General features: G+C 36.3%; 1 protein-coding gene across 4 annotated transcripts in view; it reads right to left on the bottom strand.

Annotated features, from left to right (window-relative positions):
- Positions 1-1,455: 1,455 nt before the first annotated feature.
- GEN1 (GEN1, Holliday junction 5' flap endonuclease) overlaps positions 1,456-17,030 on the bottom strand; it is a 32,963-nt gene continuing 17,388 nt past the window's right edge. For all 4 annotated transcript variants that reach the window (XM_025354292.1, XM_025354291.1, XM_025354293.1 and 1 more), the window contains exons 7-14: positions 16,685-16,776; positions 15,193-15,343; positions 14,847-14,883; positions 14,680-14,760; positions 13,629-13,759; positions 9,723-9,784; positions 7,400-7,543; positions 1,456-6,697 (exon numbers count right to left, since the gene is read on the bottom strand). In XM_025354292.1, the coding sequence (XP_025210077.1) occupies positions 5,385-6,697; positions 7,400-7,543; positions 9,723-9,784; positions 13,629-13,759; positions 14,680-14,760; positions 14,847-14,883; positions 15,193-15,343; positions 16,685-16,776 (2,011 nt within the window). In that variant the 3' untranslated portion in view covers positions 1,456-5,384. The remainder of the gene's footprint in view (positions 6,698-7,399; positions 7,544-9,722; positions 9,785-13,628; positions 13,760-14,679; positions 14,761-14,846; positions 14,884-15,192; positions 15,344-16,684; positions 16,777-17,030) is intronic.

Here is a 17,030-nt window from a genome sequence, read left to right as displayed (position 1 = left end):
GGGGGGGAAGTGAACAGAAATGATTTGATTACTGTGCTCAAAGAGATCTTAGTCTTATCCGAGGGAGAGATAGAGGCCTTTTTAAACAAGGAATATTGTGCCTCCTACATGGTAGGCATCAGCTAGTATTTGTGGAACGAATGAATGAATGTGATAAATACTATGATGAATGTATGGGTAATTTCTTTGGGGACACATATAGAGCAATTAATTCGGCTTGGGATTAGAAAGTTATGACATGTGAGCTGGTCCTTAACAGATGAGGTTTATCTAGCCTTAGCAGCAAGCATTTCAGGCAGACATCCGTGCAGGGAATAACAAATGGTCTTAGGTGGCTAGAGCCAAGGTTCATGACTATGAATGCATGAAGCTGAAAAGACAAGTTGGGGCCAGGCTGCCTCAGCCTTGTGAGCCATGCTGAAGTACTAAGACCAGATTCTGCAAGGTTAAGTGCAGCCACTGCTGGTACAGGCTCCATGGCTGGCGGGTTGTGCAGAATTGTCATTCATGCATCTAGCAGTTACTGTGCCAAACACTGTTCCAGAATTCTGTGAACAGAAAGGACTTAATCCCTGGCCTCATCAAGTCTGCATTCTAGTTTGGGAAACAATGGAAAAAAAAACAAAAAAAACCCTAAACTCAACATTTATAATGTCAGGAGATAGAAAGATTAGGACTCTCTGAGATATTTGAGTCAAGAACTGAATGATGTGTGGAAACATAAATACAGAGAATCGTTTTCACTTACAAATTAGGAGATCTGAGTTCTAGTCCCAGCTTTAACCTTTTCTAGTTGAGTGACCTAGAAAAATTTTAAACTTACTGGGCCTCCAGCTGGCTGTTATACATAGAAAAGCCTAAGAACCTTGCTCAAAGTGGGTGCTCAAAAATGTGATAGGTGATCAGATGAATATTAGTTACCAAATTATATTTAAGCAAGCACATTTTTTTTTTCCAGTAGCTCAAATGCCACATTAGGATCCCTTGTGTGATGATGCTAGAGTTTCGTTCTTCTGAAAACACATCTCCCACCCTCACACTGCCTCCTGCTAGCGTTACTGTGTCCACATTTTTACCAAAAGGCAGTGCTTGGCTGCATTCAATTTGAATCCAAAATCTGATAGTGCTCTTTCCAAATGATGGTACCGGACACAGCTACCATTGACTGAGTCCGTACAACGTGTCAATGGTGGCAGCGACTCGACAGATACCAAAACAACCTTATAGGATACCATTGATCACTGTATCTCCAGGGCCCAGCACAATGCCTGTCACATAAACATTTGAATAAATGAGTCTCAGAAAAGTCAGAAAATGTCTCCAGGGTCTCAGAGAAAATCTGTTAGCAGAAAAGAATCTGAAGCTAGGTATGCCTGGCAAGATTGCTCAAGCCATGCTACCCAAAAGGAAAAAGTACAGTCCTCATTATAAAATCTAGAAGACGGAGATTATATATTTTTTAATTTAAATTTTAATTTTTTTGACACTTTTTCACCCATCCTGGAGTGCAAGTGGCACCATCTCAGCTCACTGCAACTGCTGCCTCCTAGGTTCAAGTGATTCTCCTGCCTCAGCCTCCTGAGTAGCTGGGAGTACAGATGCACACCACCAGGCCCCACTGATTTTTGTATTTTTAGTAGAGACGGGGGTTTGCCATGTTGGCCTGGCTGGTCTTAAACTCCTGGCCTCAAGCAATCCACCCACCTCAGCCTCCCAGAGTGCTGGGATTACAGGCATGAGCCACCATGCATCGCCCGATAGAGATTTTATACAGAAAAAAAAAAATCTAAAAGAAAAACCGCCAAGAACTTAAGATTGATTACACAAAGCCCAAAGTAGTTAGGCCAGAGCGGGGCCTTAGGATGGAGCCATCAGAAAGAAACCAATTACAGGATCCTAGCAGCTGGAGGCAGATCTTTGGCAGAGTATTTCAAAGGGAAGCAAGGCATCCTCAACAAGACAATGAAGTGGTTAGCAAATACGTAAGCAGCAACTGGTAAAATTTGATAAACAAGCGGTAACATGACCACACCAAGGAACAAGAACATGGAATGCTTTAAAAAGAATTGGTATAACGTGGACAATGAAAACAGAGAACTTGAGGAGAAAGTATAATTTTACACTTATCCCTGTTTAGCTGTATCAGCGGTCCCCAACCTTTCTGGCACCAAGGACCACTTTCATGGAAAACAATTTTTTTATGGACGATGCGGGTGAGATGGCTGTGGGATGAAACTGTTCCACCTCGTATCATCAGACATTAGATTCTCAGTAGGAGTGCGCAAACTAGATCCTTGCATGCGTAGTTCACAATAAAGGTTCGTGCTCCTATGAGAATCTAATGCCACTGCTGATCTGACAGGAGGCAGAGCTCAGGCGGTGATTCTTGCTTGCATGCCGCTCACCACCTGCTGTGCAGGCCGTCCTGACAGGTCATGGACTGGTACCTGTCCACAGCCTGGGGACACCTGAGCTATATAGCAAAATGAACCTAGACTGGCCACTCCCAACTAATTGTTATTTTCATCTCATACAATCTCAAGAATGCCTCTAGATATTTTATTTACCTGGTCTAGATGGTCCTAAACTATCACAGCCACGACTGAACAAATCAGAATAAGCAGAACCTTGGAAGAATGTTTTAGCAACGTTTTTCTCTCTGAATATACAAAACATTGTAATACAGTCCTTAAAAAGCTGTTGAGATGATACACGGTTTGTAAAGAATCTAGTTGAATGCTTAGCACACGGTAGCTAATACACATTAGTTTTTCCCCTTCCTCATTCTGGAATTGGGATTGTTTCCACTTTTTGGCTATTATGAATAATGACGCTATGGACATTTGTGCACAGGTTTTTATGTGGATGTATGTTTTCATTTCTCTTGGGTATATACCTGGGAGTGGAACTGCTGGATATTAACTCTACATTTAACCATTTGAATACCAGACTTTTTCCAAAGTGGCTGCCCCATTTTACATTCCTACCAGCATGTTATGAGAATTCCAATTTCTCCACATCCTCATCAATACTAGTTATTATCTTTTTGATTGCAGACATTCTATTGGGCGTCTTGTGGCTTTGATTTGCAATTTCCTGATGACTAATAGTACTGAACAATTTTAAATGTGCTTATTGGCCATTTGTATTTCTTCTTTGGAGAAATGCCTGTTATTTTGCCCATTTTGAAGTTGTCTTTTTATAATTGAGTTATGAGTTTTTTATATACATCCCTCTAAGATACAAGTCCCTTACCATATTTATGATTTGCAAATATTTTCTCCCATTCTGTAAGCTGTCTTTTCACTTTCTTGATGGTATCATTTCAAACAAGTTTTTAGTTTTGATGAAGTCCAGTTTGTGTATTTTCTTTTGTTGCCTATGTTTTGGGTATATTTAAGAAATCCTTGCCTAATCCAAAGTCACAGACTTATGTCTATGTTTTCTTCTGTTTTATAGCTGTAGCTCTTACATTTAGGTCCTTGATCCATTTTAAGTTACTTTTTAAATATCATGTGAAGTAGGAATCAAACGTCATTCTTTTTTATGTAGATATCCAATAGATCCAGAAGACAGTTGGTTCAAAGACAGTTTTGTTTTCCCACTGAATTGTCTTGGCACTCTGGTTTAAAATCAACTGACCATAAATGTGAGGGCTTTTTTCTGAACTCTCAATTCTATGCCATTGATCTATGTTGACCTATATGTCTACCTTTATACCAGTACAACACATTCTTCATTACTGTAGTTTATATACTTAAAATCAGGAAGCGTGAGTCATTCAAATTTTTTCGAGATTCTTCTTGTGTTTCTGAAATTTCCATATGAATTTTATAATCAGCAAAGAAACCAGCTGGAATTAATAGGAATTACATTTAACCTGTAGATCAGTTTGGGAAGTATTGTCATCTTATGTCTTCTGATTCATCAACATGGAATGTATTTCCATTTATTTAGAGGTGTACAGAAATACAGTTAAGGCTGGGTATGGTGGCTCACACCTGTAATCCCAGCACTCTGGGAGGCCAAGATGGGTGGATCCTTGAGGCTAGGAGTTGACTAGCCTGACCAACATGGGAAAATCCCATCTCTACTAAAAATACTAAAAATTAGCCAGGCATGGTGGCACACACTTGTAATTCCTGCTACTCAGGTGGCTGAGGCATGAGAATTGTGTGAACCTGGGAGGCAGAGGTTGCAGTGAGCCAAGAAGGTGCCACTACACCCCAGTCTTGACAACAGAGTGAGACTCCGTCTCAAAAAACAAACAAACACAAACAAAATACAATGATCATTGCACAATTGGTCTTGTATTCTACAACCTTGATGAACTCATTTTATCAGTTTTAATAGTTTTCTAGTGGATTTCTTAGAATTTTTGATATATACAATCTCGTCATCTGCAGAGACAATTTTCCTCTTCAATCTGCATACCTCTCTAGAATTTTTGAGTGCGATCTAAATTAATGCAAGATTTAATATTTGGTGGTATTAAAGTCAATATTGCATAGATTTAAAACAAAAGGGGGAAAAGTGCTACAGAAGGAAAAAATAGAAAAATAAAAAAATTAGCAGGCAAGAAAACTGATTCCCACAGGATTATTAGTTAGCTATGTGATCCTGGGCAAGTTTCTAATCCTTTTGGATTAGAAATACATTTGATTTTCCAAATCTTCTTCCACTTGATATACGTGTGAACTTCTGGGCTTTGCTCAGTTTATTCAGCCATTACAAGCATGATTTTTACTAAACATACTGACATCTTCTCTTCTTTTCTCTTTTTGCCCCTCAAAAAAGAGACTAAGACACCAAAAGTGGAAGAGCACACTAAAGGTAGCTTCACACTGAGGGAGAATATAACTCTCAGGAAAGAGTTATAATGGAAGACTTCCAAGGCCTTCCAAGGTGGAAGAGCACACTAAAGGTATCTTCACACTTAGGGTGAAAATAACTCTTAGGAAAGAGAGTTATAACGGAAGACCTTGCAAGGCCTTAAAAGAATGCAGAGAAGTATAAAGAACTATCCTCTTGGGAACAAGCTGGACTATAAATACTTTAGAGGCTTGTGGAAGAAAAAGTAAAAATGAACAAAGAGATGAAGCATTTACTCTGTCAAGTACTATACCAATATTTTAAAACCACAATTAAGGAATAATAAGGACATAATAATGACATGCATTATCAGAAGTTTTCAATACAGAGGATCTTTTAAAACCCGAGTTTTAGGTGACATTTTTAAAATCACAATTTTGATTAAAATGGTGTTTCATGACATAGAGAACATTAAAATTTTTACCACACATGAACTAGATACCTTCCCTCTGTCTCTGCTATTACTGAAGAACTAAAATAATAAGTTATACTTAAGTGTTTTAAAGTTCCTTTCAAGTGCTTTGGAATCTTAGTTTTAATCTCTGGCGTAAAGGAAGAGGACTATCCAAACAAGTAACAGAGTTGGTTTCTTTCTTTTGACATTGTAGAGAACTCAAAGAACTTTCTGCTGAATCTGAGAAACAGCTTTCTTCATTTTCAGCTGTTTTATAAGATCTGACACACTGTTCACTTTCTTTAATATGTATCTTAGGGCTACCCAACTTGTTGTGGCCACTTTCTTTGAACTGGGTTGTATTTTGCTTTTGAGAACTGTGCTTCATTCTTTGAGTTGTGTACTTAGCTCTCCCAAACACTGGGGCACTTTGTTCATCAGAGGAATGTCTGTTAAGGCAAACACTCTTCTTCATTAAAATTTTCTGAGTGGTTTGCATATCAACTTTTCTACTATGATCTAAAGCAGTATTTGGTGGTCTAACATTGCAGGTCTTTACTACTGTGTTACCGATACAATAAGGTACAGAAGTATTGACTTTATAGTTTTCCTGAAGCAGCTGGTCTCCTTTTAGAACTTTAGAGTCTCTGGATTCATTTTGCAAGGGAATTCCTGGAAGATCCTTTGAAAGATGTGATGTACAATCAGAACCACTGTTAGCAATATAAGGTTCTTTTACACTAAGTATGGACAAAGTTTTCAGGTTGACATCTGGTTGTAGACTATCCTGAGGATATGATTTTATAAATATTCGTTCCTTTAAAGGCAAATCCTGAAGACATAAATCAGTAATGCCAGAAAGTAGATGCTCTTCAGGACTAATCCTATCAGAATCCTCATCCAACACTTTCTGTATGTTTGCAGTATACCTTTCTGATTCACATGACAGTTGTTCTGGGATATTTTCAAAGCCACCAGGGATGGCTGATAGCTCTGATTCAACTTCTGATTTTAAACCGTGAGAAAAAGTATTCCTTTGAATAGCTGGAGAATTACTAAAAGATGTACCTTCCCAGTCAATAGTGCTCAAGTGTAGATCAGCAATCACAGATATATTACGAGATGAGGTACTAGGTTGACTAGATTCTGAAATTAGAGACTTACTGACAGCTTTAATCTGTATAGCCAAAGGTCTTGGAGAAGACACGAACTGTTCTTGTACATTCAAACACGGAGTAGTTTTAGGTAAAAGCAAGCTATTCAGCGAGGCAGATATAGATTCCTGTGGTAATGCAGAATCAGGGGAAATCCCCAACTTTAACTTGGAATTCTGCTTATGAAAGATTTCACATGTGGGTTTTAAAGTCATGTGTGACTGAAAGCTCATTACTTCATCTGGTTCTGGCAAATTATTTTCTTTAGGCTTAATACCTGAAAAAAAAAATACATATAATCAACATTTATTTTCTTTGCTTTAACTTGGGTAAAAACAAATAAATAAACAGTTCAGAGAGAAATCTATATGAATTTTTTTGGCTTTTTTTGGTCTCAGTGCATTCCTAGATTATAAAATATTTCCCTCTGAAAACAATTGAGCTGTTTTCCTCACTGAGTTCTGGGAAATGAAGAAAATGTATTTAAAACCCGAATATGCTATAAACAGTAGCTGCTGACCAATTGGTCAGTATAACTATTATTATTAACACTTGGTTAAGTTAGTAGACAGAGCAGAATGTTTTATTCCTGGCTGAGATCGAGACCATCCTGGCTAACATGGTGAAACCCCGTCTCTACTAAAAAATACAAAAAACTAGCCGGGCGCAGTGGCGGGCGCTTGTAGTCCCAGCTACTCGGGAAGGCTGAGGCAGGAGAATGGCGTAAGCCCGGGAGGCGGAGCTTGCAGTGAGCTGAGATCCGGCCACTGCACTCCAGCCTGGGCTACAGAGCAAGACTCCGTCTCAAAAAAAAAAAAAAAAAAAAAAAAGTATGTGAAGACAAGGAAGAATATAATTCTTGACTCTTGATTTTATAGATTTTTTCAGTAAAATTTAAACAGAGTAGATTCAAACAGAAGAGGTGGCTCTTCTATAACATTTGCATGTGGCATAAATAGCTATCAAACCCAAAACTTACGTTTTTGTTTCTTCCCTTTAATTTCTAACTTTTGTTTTTGGTAAATAGCAACGATCTCAGGATATGCTGCTTCAAACAATGATTCTTCTTCTATTGTTAGCAGAGCAAATTCTCCATGTTGTTTATCTTCCATAGCATAATGTTCTAAAAGATTAAAAATACAGCAAAGCATCCTTAATTATACATTTTAAAAAAATCCAATTGGCCAGGCTTGGTGGCTCACACCTGTAATCCAGCACTTTGGGAAGCCAAGGCAGGCAGATCATGAAGTCAGGAATTCGAGACCAGCCTGACCAACACGAGTCCAGCCTGACCAACATGGTGAAACCCCATCTCTACTGAAAATACAAAAATTAGCCGGGCGTGCTGGCATGTGCCTGTAATCCCAGCTACTCGGGAGGCTGAGGCAAGAGAATCACTTGAACCCGGGAGGTGGAGGTTGCAGTGAGCCGAGATCGCACCACTGCACTCCAACCTGGGCAACAAGAGCAAAACTCCATCTAAAAAAAAAAAAAAAAAAAAAAACTTCAATCTTTCCAGGTAACTAGGTTTACCAGGTAAAATAAGTCATTCACAAATGAACTATTCACTGCAAATCTTGCTTTATAACACCTATATTCTAACAATCTGTTGATAGCAGTACATAATTTATTTTCTTTTTGCCTGGCAATAGCTGGAGATTCTTTCTAAATTAGAACTTTAAATTATCTTATTCTGAGATGGTAGCAGTAGCCGAAAGAATAGAAAACTTTGTTTAGGTAAGGTTAGTTGGTTTAATTCAGTTAAGTAAGTGTTAAAATTCCAGGTAAGAAATGAAAGAGCTTCCTAAAACTCAACATCAGCTTTCTTTAGTGATGGCTTCTGAAAAGAACATAACTGAAAGGGTCATCAAAAGCATTACTACTTTCCAGACCGGACGCAGTGGCTCACGTCTGTAATCCCAGCACTTTGGGAGGCCAAAGCGGGTGGAACACCTGAGGTCAGGAGTTCGAGACCAGCCAGGCCAAAATGGCAAACCTCCATCTCTACTACAGATACAAAAATTAGCCAGGCGTGATGGCAGGTGCCTGTAACCCCACCTACTCGGGAGGCTGAGGCAGGAGAATCACTTAAGCCCAGGAGGCAGAAGTTGCTGTGAGCCAAGATGGTACCATTGCACTCTCCAGCCTGGGCAACAGAGCAAGACTCCGTCTCAAGAAAAAAAAAAAAAAAAGTATTACTACTTCCCAGATTGTTGTTTCAGAGGGTATCAATGTCTCAAGCCCAATCTAACTGGACTTACAAGTAATTAATAAATGAAAATAAAAATGTTCATATGTTAATTTACAGTACAGTGTATTTACAAACAGTACACTAGATTCTTGGGTTTATATGTGGGCAAAACTATAAAATAAGCCAAATTATAAAGAAAATACTGATAAGTTTAAAGCAGAATCAAAGAGAATGAGTGATTTTAAAAGTGTTCCTTAGTTAAACTAGCTTGGAGTACATTTTCTCCTGTAATAGCTCCCACGAGGATCAGTGAAAATGGGTATCTGATCCTCAGTTCTTGACAGGAGAGATGCATTGCCAAACTGAATTAATATCATTTTCTTTCCTGAAAATATACTAGTCGGTGTAACTGTTTCTAAATACTTTTCAAAATTCTTCAACATTCTATCTTCCTCTTACTGCTTGGAATGATTTATCTAATTCTCTGTAATTTCATTCTTCAAAGTTACCTACAGCTTAAACTTTCATTGGACAAACCTGTTCTCTCAAATATGATCATACAGTTTAATTTCAAAGCCAAACAGAAATCAACTTGGTGTCATTTTCCATTTTAAATTATCTGTGTTTCACTATCTCCAGTTTGGGAGCTAATTCAGAGTTCACTGTAATTCTGTCTGTAGCAAAAATAAGAATAATTTGACAATAAAAAATTCCCACTGAAAACTAAGCAGGGTTAAAAAAAAAAAGGAAAGGAAGTGTATCCCAGGGGTTTTTTAGCAATCTCAATTTTTTCAGATGGACTTATACATGACATTGAATGACCAGAGCATTTGTAAAAGCATATTTGAGAAATATAAATAAAAATTATTTCAGCATTACTTCCTTAAACATTACAAAAGAAATGTCAAATTAGGACATTCAAATAAAATCAAAGTTTATCATGTTTACTATTAGTCAAAACCTATCTAAAATAACACAGGCAAACTATGAAATCAACCTGTGGTGCAGGTGATGGGTTTCATCTTTATTTTTCACACACACGTACAATATTTACTAGACATACATGGTCAAATATTATAAATGGAATATTTTGCTTAAAGTGAATACATACCAGGCTTTTCCCATTCTATTTCAAAACAATGAACTCCATTTCTGATTCGAGTCTTAACAATTCTGAAAAACAAATTCATTTAATGAAGTCTAATTGCAAAAGATATTTGGAAATTTTCCATTTGTAACCTGAATAATTTCCATAGTTTTTTTTTTCCTCCCCAGGTAAAAACATTTAAAGGAATTACTGCCTAGTCCTTTGACTAGTTTATTCAAAAGATAATATTGTTAGGTACATAGAGTTATTTATTATTAGATCTTCTAAGTCAATTGTTTCTTACCTTATTATGCAGTGTTCCTCACTTCCACAATAATGATTTTTGTTTTAAAGTTTGTTATATTACTTTGGTAAGTACAGTATTTTCCTACTAACTGTTCTTAAGTCTCTTTTATTTTCAAATTCTGTGTAGTATTATTCTACATGTACCTTATAAGCTGAATATTGCTGAGTTTTATTTACTTATCCAATATAATATGTCTTTTAATATGTGAGTTTAATCTGCTTACATTTTTGGTGATTACTGATATAGCTGCTGGATTCATTCATGCATCTTACTTTGTTTGCTGTCACCAGCTTTTTCTTTGTTCCTTCCACCTTCCTTCTTCCTGTATTCTTTTGGTTTGATAGTTTTACTTTCTTATTTTAATTGTGCTGGTTTGGAAGACAGATTATATTTCTAGCAGGTGTTTGAATGCATACTTTGGGAGTTTTGGCTTATCATCATCATCATCATCATGTATTAATCATTACATACTATACAAATATTTATATATATAATTTTTTCTAGTCAGTTTATTAAATTATCCAAATGTTTTAATCAATTCCTGGGCTGACCACTGTTTCTTGTAATTCACATCTTCCCTCCGTGTTCATTTTTTTTCTTGCTGACGTATATCCTTTAACAACACTTTAAAAAAGAAATTATCCTTTTCTTTGAGTCTTGCTGTGTTTGCCCAGGCTGGAGTGCAGTGATGCCATCTCAGCTCACTGTAACCTCTGCCTCCTGGGTTCAAGAGATCTTGTGCCTCAGCATCCCAAGTAGATGGGATTACAGGCATGTGCCACCACGCCCAGCTAATGTTTTGTATTTATAGTAGAGAGGGGTTTTTGCTACGCTGGCCAGAATGGTCTAGAACCCGTGGCCTCAAGTGATCCGCCTGCTTTGGCCTCCCAAAGTGCTGCTGATCCAGGCATAAGCCACCACGCCCAGCCCTTTAACAGCACTTTTAAGGAAGGTTTATGAGTGGTAAACTCTCTTAGTCTTCATATGTTTAAAAACGCTTTTCCTATGAATGATGTTTTAATGATTTCAAGGTTGTAAATTATTTTTACTCGGTACTTTGAAACATCACTCCAGCATCTTCTGGCATCTATTACTGTTATGAAAGATGTGTGCTATCAGATAGTTGATCTTTTTCCTTTGATAGTTCCCAGCAAACTGTTTATTCTGAAAAATTTCAAACCTTTATAAAAGTTGCAGAAATAGTACAATGAATACTCACATGCTATTACTGAGATTCATCAATTGTTAACATTTTATCACACTTGCTTTCTCCATTTGCAAGTTAGTTGCAAACACGTCTCATGGCACATCGCCCCCAAATACTGCAGCCTATGTAGAGTATTTCCCTACACTGCCACAAAAAACTATCACACTCTGGAAGTTTAACACTGATACAATATACAGACCATATTCACATTTCCCCAATTGTCCTAAAAAAAAGGTCCTTTATGACTTAAAAACAATTCAGAATTCAATCAGGATCATTTTTCTCGAATTGTGTTGTCTCTTTATTTTAATCCAGAAAAACTACCTAGATTTTTTCTGTTTCATTTTTGAAGAGTCCAGCATAATAGCTCCACAGAATGGTTTTCACTTGGATTCATTAGAGTATTTCCTCATGATTAGATACAGATTAAACTTTTTTTTTTTGAGACAGGGTCTCACTCTGTCACAGTTTGGAGTGCAGTGGTGTGATCTCAGCTCACTGCAACCTCCACCTCCCAGGCTCAAGCAATCCTCCCAACTCAGCCTTCCAAGTAGCTGGGATCACAGGTGCTATCCACCATGCCTGGCTACTTTTTTGTATTTTTGGAAGAGATGGGTCTTGAACTCCTGAGCTCAGTCGATCCACCGGCCTCAGCCTCCCAAAATGCTAGGATTACAGGTGCAAGCCACCACGCCCTGCCTAGCTCAAGCTTTTTTGGCAAAAATATTATATAATGTGGTATCTTTCTCAGTTTAACATATTAGAAAGCATATGAAATCAGACTATTGTCCTTTTATTGGAAATTAATCATGTAGTTAAACTGACGTCCACTGGACTCCTCCACTTTTGAAGACATCATTTTTCCTTTGTAATTAATTTGTAGAGTGGTACTTGAGACTGTGACTATCCTTTCTCTCCAGCAATCTTTCATCTAATGGTTTTAACATCCATTGATGATTGTTGCCTGATTAGTTTGGTACTTTTTAAGATACTCCTTTTATCGTTGATGTCTACAATATGCCTTGGGTATTTTATGTATTGTGACTATAATTTGGAGTATAACTTTATCTGTCTTAAATTTTGGAAAACTCTCAGACATCATCTTTTCAAAATTACTTTTCTTTTTTTTTTTTTTTTTTGGGACGGAGTCTCGCTCTGTCGCCCAGGCTGGAGTGCAGTGGCCGGATCTCAGCCCCCTGGGTTTACACCATTCTCCTGCCTCAGCCTCCCGAGTAGCTGGGACTATAGGCGCCTGCCACCTCGCCCGGCTAGTTTTTTGTTTTTTTGGTAGAGACAGGGTTTCACCGTGTTAGCCAGGATGGTCCCGATCTCCTGACCTCGTGATCCGCCCGTCTCGGCCTCTCAAAGTGCTGGGATTACAGGCTTGAGCCACCGCGCCCGGCCTCAAAATTACTTTTCAACCTTTTCTTTTATTAGCTTCTAGGAATTAATCCAAAACTATTCTTAAGCATTTTTTATGAGAGTCTTTGAAAAGATTTCTCTTCCAAATTACGAATTTTTTTTTGACCAAGTTCAGCCTAGAGTCCCCTTTATTGCTTTTTATTTCATCAACTATTTTTAAGCTAATAGTTCACTTTTTATATCCATCCATTTACATACACTTTTATAATTTTGCCTTCTGTTGCTTACAGACATATGTCTTCACCTTTTTGAGGATTCTAGCATTCTGAAAGGCCAACCACACCCACCCCTTGCATAAAACCTGTCAGACTGTTTTAAAACTTAATCTAAAGTGAATTCATGACTTTTGATTTTTAAAATATTGTATTTCTTTATATGTTAAGCTTTCTTCTTCAATTCTTTTATATTTTATCTGTCTTCACTTCTATCTCTCTAGTCTTTTTGAATGATTTCCAGTAGGCTTTCTGGGTTTCAGGCAGCATTTGGTTAGTTTTTTATTGTCTACCCCAGCCTCTTATCTCCTGATAGGAACAGAGAAATTCCACTCTACCTACTGGGTTTCAAGAAATAAGCCTGACTCCATCAACATCTTGCACTTTTGGTCCCTGTTTTTTTTTTTTTTTTTCTCTCTGAAGTGATTTATCTCCTGGATGATACTGCTGGCTTCTAGATTTAAGGCTCTGCAAAACCAGTTTTAGGTCCCGCATTACCTTTACACGTTTGTTCCTTTCCTGGTCCACTGAAACAGTTGTCTTATAAAGGCTGGCTATATCCTTTTATGCTTGTTTCTTTTTATAATTATTATTACTATGTGTTTGAAGTAGAAAAGTATGATAAAGCATGACTTACTATGTTGTTCTGATTATAAGCTTTTAATATTCCAGGAGGCCTTTCTTCCACCTTTACAAAAACAAGCTTAAAGATATTAGGAATATTTTAATTATAAGATATTCAAGTAAAAACACCATTTTCACCATACGGTTCTTTACATTACCGAATTGGCTGTAGTTGATTAGAGTTTCTGCTACCAAGCTTTCTTTCTATCATGTCGTAACGGGTCAAAAGTACCAGCAATTTCTCACATGCATAGTGATTGGGCCACTCCATTTTTTCAAGAGTAAATCTCTGTAAATATAATAAAAATAAAACAAGATTTTGTTACCTCTTGGAGACAAATAGCACTCCCAGGTGATATTAATAATTTTTCCTTTAGAATTAACATAAGTTAAAGTAGTATCAATGAGAATATTCTAGAAAGAATAAGCCTCCTAAAGAAGAATCATTATTGTACAAAGATTAAGAGTGAAGGCTCTCGGTTTGAACACCAGGATGATATTTCTTAGATGTTGGGTAACTCACTTAACCTCTCTTAGCCTCAGTTTTACTATCTGTAATGTGAAAATATTATAACCCAGTTCACAGATTATAAAGACTGAGATTACATGTAACGTGTTAAACATAACAGCAAATTTTAATGTCTAATAAATGTTGGCTGCCATTATTAATACTTGTAAGTACCCAGCTGTTGCAATTTATTGAACCACTCCATGTCCCTAGCCACTATATTAGGAGTTAATATAATCTCATTTAATCTTCATGGTGACTTCATGAGATAATATTTCTATTTTGAGAATAATACACATCCAGGGTCACACAGTAAATGGAATATGGTCCAAATTTAAATTTAGATCATTAATTTCAGATCTCAATGTTTTTTGTAAATGATACTACCTTCCATAATTATATACTTGATCTTGACATTCTCTTGTTATTAAACCCTCTTCCCCCAAAATATCCTTGGATGCAATATATCCACGTATGCTAATTAAGGCATCTTCTAAAACAGCATAACTGTACTTTGTCTTATAGTGTGCAAAGTATGGCTACTGTATGGCAAATGAGAGATTAGAAATAAATGCTGAAAAAATATAAGAGCTGCCTGTCTTAAGTTTAAACCTCCTCTCACACCAATCAGAGTGAATACCTGTTCCTATCTTACCAGCATATAACTTCATATGGTAAAGCAAGAATTTATTTTCAGATACCTGAAACAATAACAAATCAGGTCTTTGGTACCTGATAACCTTCACCAATTTATCCTTGTTTAAAAGGAATTCTTGAATAACCTAGCAAGAAAAAAGAAAATAGGAATTGAGACTTAAACTTCTAAGAAAGTTTCTACAATTAATACAGTTGAATTACTGGATATTACCTCATGGAATGGGAATCCCTCACAACTGCAAGCTTTCCTGAAAAAAAAAATTATATATATGTTATTACTATAATCAGACAATTTTAGACTCTGAAATCATCTCAATCTCCTCCCATTTAATAAGAAATGTGAATTTACAGTATCCCGAACAGTCAAGCTTCTCTTTGAATAACTATTACATTACTATCTCCTAGGTTAGCTAAGTTTTCGAACAGAAATGAAAAAAAGTTTTGTTAAACATATGACTAGTCTAGACAAGTGAGGAAAGATTATGTGGAAATAATTCAACCAAAGGTATGTGTATAGGTCATGCCAGGAAAAATCATGAGTTTTTAAACAAACTTACTTCTTCATATTGTTCTCTACTTCATTGAGTTGCCTATCATGTTCTGTGCGGTGCCAATCACAAGGGCAGCAGTATTCATAGTCATGTGGCTCACAATATTTATCACTTTTACATAATCTGCATCCATTACGTTCATGATCCTTAGGTGAACCTTTATGGAGACCCAAAAAAAGTATATCTTTTGCCTTTTATAATTACTTTCCACATACATTCTTTTTGCCTGTATCTACATTTTCCAAAATTAATATTGCCTAGCACACTACCTAGCATATAGAAAGGTTTCAATACATTTAGGATGAATAGAGTAATAGACACCATAGTAATTCTTGGGCTCAAGTAGATCTTGAACTATTACTATCACATGACACTTTAGAAAAAATTATTCTTCTATTTGAAAGTGTTAATTAGACATTTGAAATTACACATTTACAATAATCAACAACAGAAAACTTTCTGGTTTAAGTAGAAGCTACATGCATAAAAACTAGAATGTAATTATTGGCAAAAAAAGATTATTTACTTAATAGAATAGCTCTAGTAGAATAGTTTCTTTAATGAGTGTATTAAAAGAATATAGCAGTTAATTACCTCTGCTAGTGTCTAGCTCTCAGTTACAGTTATTTTTAAACTATCCTTGGAACATGAACAAATGATGACTGTGGCACGGGTGTGGAAATTTAATTCCCTTTAAAAGGAAAGTGTGATTACTTTCAACATTGTCTTGAGAATATGTAAGAGCATATATACTGGATATGACCTAAAATTGTCATTTGTAAGTTATCAAAAAACTATACAATAGCATCTTACTTATAAAAACATTTATTTTCTTCCATGATTTTATCTATTAATGTTAATAAAATATATTAAGACAATTAGATATAGCAGAATTTCTTTTAAAAGATGAGTTAACATGACATCCTATTCTCTTTTGGGAATGAAAGGCCTTTCTGATCTAGTACGTGTTCTGTGGTACCTTTTTTTTTTTTAAACCAAGAATAATGAACAAGATCTAAGCTATTTTCAACAATAGTAAACATTAGAAATTGGTTTTAAGTCACTGTCTTCATACACAATTAAAATGCATTATAGGACAATGAATAATCTTTTAAGTGGATAAATACAAATCACCAATATATTAACAAATGGTTTCAGTTCCATTTTCCCTAAGACTTATTAGTATATATTTTTTTCTTAAAATGGATTTCTATATTGAAAACATAATTTTAAGATCTAATTAATTTGGTATCATAGTTTGAAACTGTACTTATCCTGTATTTATCATCTACATCACATTATTGGTTTCAACAAACATTTACTGAGTGACTACTATGTGTATATAACAAAACTGACTCCAAGGAATTCCCAATCTAGTGGAGAAGACAATGTAAAACCCTTCAAAGTATTATCAGCATTGGTATGTAAAAAGTACTATGTGAACAAGAATTAAAACATAGGTATGAGATACTAATAACAACTCCCTATGTCTCCTTACCTGGATGGGAACACACAGAACAATGAGCCAGCTTTTTAGTGACTAGCGGTTGTGGACTAGAGTTACAAGATGTTTCATTCCACCGATTAAACCTTTAATAGAAAGTGGTTTTTAAAAAAAGGAAAAAAAATGAGGTCACAAAACCGATATGTTCTTAAGTATCAGGCTGATCTATTCCCTTTCACCTACCTAATTATTTTCCCTTGGGTGGTTGATAAAGTTGCTGGCCTAGCATGGGAAAACCCTCAGTCACAAGTTTTAAATGTGGCCCCAAGGCCCAAGGACAGCAGAACTGCAAGACAGGAGAGAGAGTATATGTGTGTGTGTATATCTATATATCTGTATC

The sequence above is a fragment of the Theropithecus gelada genome, chromosome 13 (genome assembly GCF_003255815.1).
Source record: "Theropithecus gelada isolate Dixy chromosome 13, Tgel_1.0, whole genome shotgun sequence".
NCBI classification, from domain to species: Eukaryota; Metazoa; Chordata; class Mammalia; order Primates; family Cercopithecidae; genus Theropithecus; species Theropithecus gelada.
The sequence above is the reverse complement of the archived record's forward strand: the minus strand, read 5'-3'. Positions and strand labels throughout refer to the sequence as shown.